General features: G+C 31.1%; 1 protein-coding gene across 1 annotated transcript; it reads left to right on the forward strand.

Annotated features, from left to right (window-relative positions):
• Positions 1-4,492: 4,492 nt before the first annotated feature.
• LOC25485810 (deubiquitinase OTUD6B) lies at positions 4,493-7,575 on the forward strand. The gene is made up of 5 exons (XM_013613924.3): positions 4,493-5,219; positions 5,846-5,967; positions 6,467-6,507; positions 6,607-6,705; positions 7,040-7,575. The coding sequence occupies exons 1-5, from the start codon at positions 4,715-4,717 to the stop codon at positions 7,188-7,190; spliced, it is 918 nt and encodes a 305-aa protein (XP_013469378.1). The 5' UTR covers positions 4,493-4,714; the 3' UTR covers positions 7,191-7,575.
• Positions 7,576-8,713: the final 1,138 nt, after the last annotated feature.

Below are 8,713 nucleotides of genomic sequence, written 5' to 3' on the forward strand. Positions count from 1 at the left end.
AAAAACTGTCAAATTGAAATAGGAAAGACCAAAAAACTCTAAACAAACAGGCACACTTAACTTTCTTCTTGTCCGTTTTCTTCCAAATTTGGTGAGCCAATTTCTTGGCTTTTTTCACTGCGTCAATGTCTTTCACTTTTCTAGTTTTCTTCCAACAACAAAAATGGTTGTTTATTTGTTCACTTTATAATTGATATTGATGTATGTATACTAGTTTGTAAATTAGTGACCGTGCTATCTGGGTATCTTGTCTTGTGTTGTTTGCACATTTGTCTTTGATGTGTCACGTGTCCCAGAGTCGTGCAAGCAATTTATGTGCATCCTACTATTATTCCGTGACGATCAAACCTTTCAACTATAGCAGTAGTAGTAGTCATTTAGAAATGAACTAAATTTAGTGTACAATATTCACTGTAAAGCCTACTTGTATAATAATATGTACGTTTGTGACTAACTGTTCGACCTATGTACAGATGGCATGATGACTTAATCGAATCAATAACCGGTTTGAATTATATTGTACTCCCTCCGGTCTCAAATGTAAGAAACTTTTCATTTTTTAGGTTCATTCAATAAATGATGTATGTAGTCCATATTATAAACCACATACATCATTTATTGAGTGAACCTAAAAAGTGAAAAGTTTCTTACATTTGAGACCGAATGAAGTATTCTTCTAAATGTAAAGAGGAAAAGGATAAAATGAAGGTGTGTGTTCATATGGGAAATGTTAATTCTTTTCTACCATGGGAAAGTTGGATTCAATTATTAGATTAAATGAAGAACGTATTCTTAACATGCTCTCTCAACACTAGATTTTTCTTCACACTATCTTTCAATAATTTAAAAATTCTGAAAATTAATTTTCATAAATTAAAAAAATCGAAAAAAAATTCAGATGATTTTTTTATTGAAAAAAATTTTATTTCAATAAAATTAAAATTTTGGAAACTAAGATAAGTTTTTATTTTTCTAAAAAGAATATATTTTTTTAATTTCATAATAAAATAAGATATTCTGAAAAATAAAATAAAAATTCTAAAAAAAATATTTTGAAATTAAAGTTTTTTATTTTTCTAAGAAAATAAAATTCTGGAAAATAAGGTTTTTGAAAATTTTTTGAAATAAAATTCTGAACAATTTTTTTTTTCATTTTTTCAAAAAAAAATTCTAACATTCAATAAATGAATTACAGAATTTAAAAAAAAAAAATTATCTGAATTTTTTCATATTTTTTTAATTTCTGAAAATTAATTTTCATAATTTTTAAATTGTTGGAAGATAGTGTGAAGAAAAATCTAGTGTTGAGAGAGCATGTTAAGAATATGTTCTTCACTTAATCTAATAATTGAATCCAACTTAACCTTTCCCATGTGAAATGCCACCTAAAATGAATGTGGAGGAGGAGGAGGAAAAAAAGAACTCCATAAATCGTGATGGCTAAAGGTTGCTGAAAAAAACACCAACACCGTACAAGCGACTCTTCATTTATTGAATGCAATAGGCATTTTCTTAATGAAGGTGTAATATACTCCATAAAAAATGATGATAGTGTTGACTCTTGACATTTTAGAATGCAAATGACTAACTCAAGAAAAGTTAAAACTAGGATTGATACTTGAAATTAAATTAAGGGGTTGTTCTACAAGTTTGAATTAAGAGATTAAGAGTTGATGAGTTAAATGTTCATGTTTCAAGTTAAAACAAGAAAAAAAATACTAACATAACATATGATATACTAATATTTGTCATTCGATAAAAAAAACTAATTGCTATTTCAAATTAAATTAAGGGGTTATAGAAGTAATATTGGCCATAGAATATTTTTTTAAACCAAATGTGTTCTTAGACTTTGTTTGGAATTTTAGAGAGAAGAGGACGACTTTGGGGAAGCAGCCGAAATGATAACTCTTTCACTTTGTAGAGAGCGTGGAGAATTATGGGGTAGAGTCCTTGCACCTAAGTATGGGGTATGTGGTGGTCACGTTAGGGGGTGTTCAAAGGTGTGATCTAGTTGATAGAAAGATATTTGTGGGGGTTAGAGAGGGTGTTGGCGTGTGGTTTGAGGATGATCTTAGGCAGAGTAGGTGATGGTCAAAGTTTTACTCGTATTTCACGAGAATGTTCGAATCTTATAGAAGATTTGTGAAGACTGAAGACTCATGCGTGTTTTTTTTTGGTAGAAGAAGACTCATGTGTGATACACGTTTTTATTTTTGCTTCTTATCAAATGTCTGATACACGTTTATTCGTGAAGATTGTGTATCATGCCCATAATTAGACAAATACAATAAAGAGTAGTGATATTTGAACAACTCTTTTGGTACAATTTTTGGGACAACCTTGTTGTGTTCTCTTCTTATTGGTCAAAAACAATACAGAGAGAAAAAGGAAGAGAGAAAATAAGAAGATAATGTGAGTATAAAAGAAAAGGTTGTACAAAAGTTGTACAAAAATGGTTGTACAAATATCATTTCTCTACAATAAAATCTCTACTTTTAAGACATTTTATGTAAACATATTTTTTGACTTTTTTTTAATTCAAAACATATTTATTGTTTATAGACATTTACATTTTTGCAAATATACATCGACTCAATAATCAAATGCGTCTATTTGATCACCTAAAAATTGTCTACATTTGTGGAAATAAATCTATCTAGAAAATAATATGATTTAGAGTTAGCGTGGTAGATTTTTCTAAATATGGATAGGAAAACTAAGAGAATAGTTTTTTCTCCATTGAAATTCTCTCTATTTTTCACAAATGTAGTATCTCGACTATTGAACTCAGTCTACGGTTTCCTTTGTACTTTTATCTATCTTTTTTTTCCTCTTGTTTGAGATGTTGCAATTGAAAGAAGAAGAAAAAATTTGTGTGGGGTGCAACATTACTCATAGGTGATTTCATGGTGTTGTTAGAAGAAAATTGGAAGATGGATAAAGTGTTTCATTTTGACTTGATAGGTGCGTTGCTAATGCTAGGTTGCCTTTGAAATTGAATGATGTTTTTTCAAGATTGTTTTTCTGTTAGTGTTGTTAAAGAAGTATGAGTGGCCGATATTGGTAGTTAGGCTATTGTGTGGAGTTGGCGGTGGAGGAGGCTGTGTTTATATGTGTGGGAAGAAGAAGAAGTTGTCAACACTCGTAGTGTTGTTATAAACATTGTCTTACTTATAAATATTCAATCTAGTAGTTTGGTTTTGTTAAATTTGTTGGAAAAGATGTAGAAACATTGTCTCGCTTATAAATATTCAACCTAGTAGTCCGATTTTGTTAAATTTTTTGGAAAAGGTGTGGAAGATTGATGTTCCATCTAAGACCAAGGTTATGATTTGGAGACTACTTTAAAGGAGATTACCAACTAGAGAGGTTTTGACTAAAAGATGGATAATGTCTACCATTTATGATATGTATAGTGTTTTTTTTTGCTCAAGTGATATCGAGTTTAGTATCCATCTCTTTTTTTTCTTGTTTTTCTCTCTCTTATAATTTATGGGTAGTCATAAATAATTGGATAATTATTGAAGGTGTAAACTATAATGAAGATGTTTAACATCTCTTCACACATGAGAACTTGGTCTTGGAAAAACATTTGAAGAGAAATCACTTTCTTATTTTTTTTTATTTTTTTATTGCATAGAGGGTAAAAATACCTGAAAGAGAAATTACAACTTAACCTGACGAGGAAGGGTAACCCCTGTTTGGTTAGCAACTAACAAGTGCATAATTTGAGTCGAGTACGACTCATAAACCATCATATTCAAACCCATGCTACATCCAATATTAGCTAGTGCATCGGCATAAGAATTTGCCTTGCGAAAAGCGTGTTGTACTTTCACCTCCCAACCCAATTAATAGGGGCATAATTTCTTGAATAGTCATTGTTTGGTATCTTTGGTTGGCTCGAAACAAAATTACTTTTTAACATAATTTGGTGTATGTTGATCAATTTAATTGTCATTTGAGATGTCTATTTAGTTGTTAGTCATAACTTCAAAATAAATCAATGTATGCACTTTAAAATGTACATTGAGGTTGAGTATCTCTCATACCTATTTTAATAAAATTTATCTTTTATAAATAAGAAACCACTTTAAAATAATTAATTGTTCTACTACCCAATTAATTTTCATGTATATAGCTTCTTTTGAGGTTCAAACATAAAAAAGAGTGTTATTAATATTTATTTTTAATATTGTCTTTAACATCCAACTTTTTTAAGATAAAACTTACACGAATCTCGCACTATAGAAATGAATCATGTAAAATAATAACATCAACATATTTCACAAAATAAAAGAGTTGATGTTCAAAACTTGAATAGTGTTAGGAAAAGTGTAATGTTTCTCTAAACCTAAATTACAAATTTTTGTTGAACATGAAAAGGAATATTCTTATTGTCAAAGAGGACCTAGGTTGGTATAATATTTTCTTTCCCAAAAAAACAAAAATAAAAAATAAAAATACACATAGCAAAAAGTGGACATTGTTGTTTTGTTCCATTCCAAGAAAAGGGTGAGGTGAGGCCTTATAACACCCACGCTTCTCTCTTTCTCTTCGTTCTTTTTTATTGGTCCATTCTTATTGCAGCATCGCACTTCTCTTCTCCTTCATTCTCATGCTCCAATCTTAATGATAAAACCCGGTTATGGGTGCGTAGGATAACAATAAACCCATACACACACACCTTGCGTACGTTAGCCACTCATCCATGCTTGGTGTACTCTGCGCCACTCGCTCTCGTCCTTGGATCTTCTCTTCCCACCACCACCACCACGCCTTTCGTCTCTCTCACGCCACTGTCGCTCCTCTCACTTTCCCCGCCCGCCGCCACCATTCCACCGCTTGCAACAACCTCCAAATCTCAACCGGCGGTGGAGCTGCTTCGATATGGCACGCGATTACTCCTTGCGGCGGCGACGGATTCCGAACCGGCGGTGTGATGCTTCATCATGACCACGAACTCAAAGGTGAAGGATCGTGGAACGTTGCTTGGGATGCTCGTCCTGCTAGATGGCTTCATCGTTCCGACTCCGCTTGGCTTCTTTTCGGTGTCTGCGCTTGCCTTGCGCCGCCGGTTGTGCTTGACGTTGATCCCGAGGCGGCGGCGCCGACTCCAGCTGTTTTTCCGAACGAGAGTTCCGAGGGACGTGAAATGAAAGATGAGCTGTCCGATGAACGTGACGATGAACTCAACGCTGATTACAGAGTCACGGGTTCGTTTTTATTTTATTTTATTTCGTAAAAGTGTTTAATCATAATCTTTCTCTTTGTGCGTTAATAACGTGTTTAATCATAATTTGTTTATGAAAAGATTTTACTTTGAGAAAAACAAACAACTTTACAAAAGATGAATATTTATGAAAAATATTATTTCATTTTTTGTCTTTAATGGATATTTTTTTCATATAAGTACAGGGATTGGTTGGTGGTGGTGTTTGGTTTGATGATATTTGTGCTGATTTTGTTATTATGTCAACATAGTGTCATCAAACCTACTAAAATAATACTCTTTTTGTTTGTGACCAAGTGTTTGATAGTTTGTCACAACGTAACATTAGAAGTACGAAACAAATATGAACATTAGACACGACATTGACAAGTGGACATCTATTACTTTTTTAGAAAATGAAACTAATTTAATGATACTGTAGTTTTTGTTAGTATCCAACTCTAAACACTTGTTCAATTTGAAGTGTCGGTGCTCTGGTGTTGGTTGTTTATTTTGTTACCATGTTATTGTTTAATTATTTTGATGGTGTGTTTAGTAATTAACAAACATAGTTAGAGATTATGTTGATTCATTTGTAAGTTTGTATCACTGAATGATGTATATATATAGGGGTGCTTGCTGATGGTCGGTGTCTGTTCAGAGCAATAGCTCATGGAGCTTGCTTGAAAAATGGAGAGGAAGCGCCGAATGAAAGTCGACAGAGGGAACTTGCCGACGAATTAAGGGTTAAAGTAAGGGCAAATTCTATGGTACACCCAATATTTTGAGTGTACCGGTACACCAAACATTAAAATAATAATTAAATTGATTGTTTTTTGAAGGAAAAATAATTATTTTCTATCATTGACAATTATAATAATTAAATCTTATTTACCATAAGCGTCGATGAAATAAAATTTACTTTTTTTGAATTTTTATTGCTCATAATGAAGAATATTGATTATTTTTTATGAGAAAATGTTAAAAATTTAATATAATTCATATAAACAATGAAATGATGTTTTTTTCTTATGAGATGGTGTTTTCTAAAATATAAATAATGACAAATAACAACTTATTTCATAAAATGATCATTAATTTATAAATTTATAAAGCAGAGTATCGGTACACCTAAATTTGTGAGGTGTACCGTAGAAGCTCCCTAAAGTAAGATCATCTTGCTAGAGAAGAAGAGATTCTTTTTTTCCTTCAATGAATTTTGTTACCCAGTTTTTGTGATGTTTTATTTAGGTTGCTGAAGAACTGTTGAACAGGCGTAAGGAAACAGAATGGTAAGCTTTGTCGTTTGAATGAAGCTATATACAATTATTTGGTTTTTATTCTATATTTATTTCATTGTAAATTGATTGTTATATTTGTTGTGTCTGTAGGTTTATAGAAGGGGATTTTGACACATATGTGACCAGAATTCAACAGACTTATGTTTGGGGAGGGGAACCTGAGCTATTAATGGCTTCTCATGTTTTGAAGTGAGTTTTCATGAATTAACTTTCTTGTGATAATGTTGTAGCATATACATTAACAATTTTACGCATATCTTACAACAACGACTTGACTTGTTGTGGTACTTTTCAGAACATACATATTAGTAGCATAATTTGGAAAGATGAGAATTGATGGATATAAAAGTAAACTATCGGTCAAACGATGAACACAATACTAAAATCTGAAAACTTTTGGAGAAACAAATTTCCAGTTCATTCTTTTATTTGCATGAGTCATGTGAAATCTAATATTGGTACTATTTTTATATATGTTATTCCATTGCTCTCTGTATCTAACAATGTCTTCATAACTTTCCAGGACTCCAATATATGTCTTCATGAGAGATGCAAGCTCAATGGATTTGGTAAATATAGCAAAATATGGTGAAGAATATATGAATGATGAGGAGATTTCCATCAATGTGCTATTTCATCGACATGGTCACTACGAACTATTGGAGACCTTATGACCAAAAGTTGTCTCAAAAATAATAAACATGCAGTACAGTATTTAGTTTCTTTAATCATGCGGTATAAGTCTTCTGGGACATAAAGAGTTTTTTTTTTTGTCATTTGGGGAATTGTTTCAGTGAATTTAGTAGCTTTTTTGCAACTGCCATTTGAGCTGCAGGGAGCTTCAATCTAATCCAATGAAGTTTTTTTTTTTTTTTTTTTTTTTTTTTTTTTTTTTTCTTTCAGTTTTTTGTACTTTCTTTTTAATGGCAGATTTAGGTGAGTTGGTGTGTTCTCGATACTCACCAGGATATGAACATAGGGTCTCAAGTCTTAAAGAACACTAACATATAGTTACATACAAATTATTCACCAACGAAGTTTTTATGCTCATAGTGGAAATTGAACTCTCGCGAGTATGAGCCAACTTTTTACTATTAAATCAACCAACATTCGTTGGCTGCTTTTGTACTTTGTTTGACTACATATGATGTGTAAAATTCAATGTACCATAATTATCATAGTGAAAAACGATAGTGTTACTTAAATTTTTCTAATACTCAATGACGAAAATATACAAATTTATATACAAGAAATAATCTTTTAAAATAAGAATTGAATGCTAAGGAAATTATATCAATAGACAGAATAATCATAATTTTGATTATTTAATTTTTTTATTTTTGATAGAATTCCCAAGTTGAAGCATAAATAATATGCATCCATCTTTTCAAACGTTGCTCTAGTAAGATATAAAAATATCAGCAATGCTATTCACCACGAATAGAAACAAACGAAAACGACAAACTGTGCTAAAGTGATTTTCACAAACATTATTTTAAGGGAAATTTTCCCACGACTAGTAAATCAATGAAAACCAAGAATACATAAGCACCTCATGTTTTCCGTCAAACAGCCATTTTTTGTTTGTATTTTATCAATTAAAAAAATACTGTTCAAGCTGTGTATTGCACATTGTTGTGGAATTCGTGGATTTTTCTTTCGTGGGAAATGGCATTTCCCTAAAAATATTTTAGTGTATGTTTGGTCTTGCTTTGCCAGATTTTATTTTTAGGCAGTTTATATAATTTCTTTTGATGGAATTGGTTTTGTTTTTCGACTGCTTTGACCGATTTAATTTTTAGGCAGTTTGACATAGTTTAATAAGATATCTAACAAACTATACCATCTATATCGATATAAAAAAGTTTGCAACCAAGTAATAAGATCAATCAGTAATGAGTTTCACCAAATAACGAGTTATTCAAAAAAATCTAAGTTCGACTCGTGAAACAATTATTTGTCGGACTTTAATTACCTTCAGAAGCTCCTTTCCTCTAGAACTGGAATGTTATACAAAATATATCTTTCCAATCCAATCCAGTTTTGATAATCTTTTTTCAAAGTTTTAATAATCTATAAATAATCAAATTAATAATAGAGCATAAATTTAAATAATTATATAAAATGGTAGTGAAATTTAATTATAAATGCACATATTAATATCCATTTTAATAATTATATATTCAAAATTAATTTC

Source organism: Medicago truncatula, chromosome 1, assembly GCF_003473485.1.
Source record: "Medicago truncatula cultivar Jemalong A17 chromosome 1, MtrunA17r5.0-ANR, whole genome shotgun sequence".
Classification (NCBI taxonomy): Eukaryota; Viridiplantae; Streptophyta; class Magnoliopsida; order Fabales; family Fabaceae; genus Medicago; species Medicago truncatula.

Excerpts from the sequence above, each read along its gene's own strand:
- LOC25485810 (XM_013613924.3), top strand. The coding sequence starts at position 4,715 with ATGCTTGGTGTACTCTGCGCCACTCGCTCTCGTCCTTGGATCTTCTCT. Across the intron at positions 6,508-6,606 it reads AGGCGTAAGGAAACAGAATG|GTTTATAGAAGGGGATTTTG; the intron begins GTAAGCTTTGTC and ends TTGTGTCTGTAG. Across the intron at positions 6,706-7,039 it reads ATGGCTTCTCATGTTTTGAA|GACTCCAATATATGTCTTCA; the intron begins GTGAGTTTTCAT and ends ATAACTTTCCAG.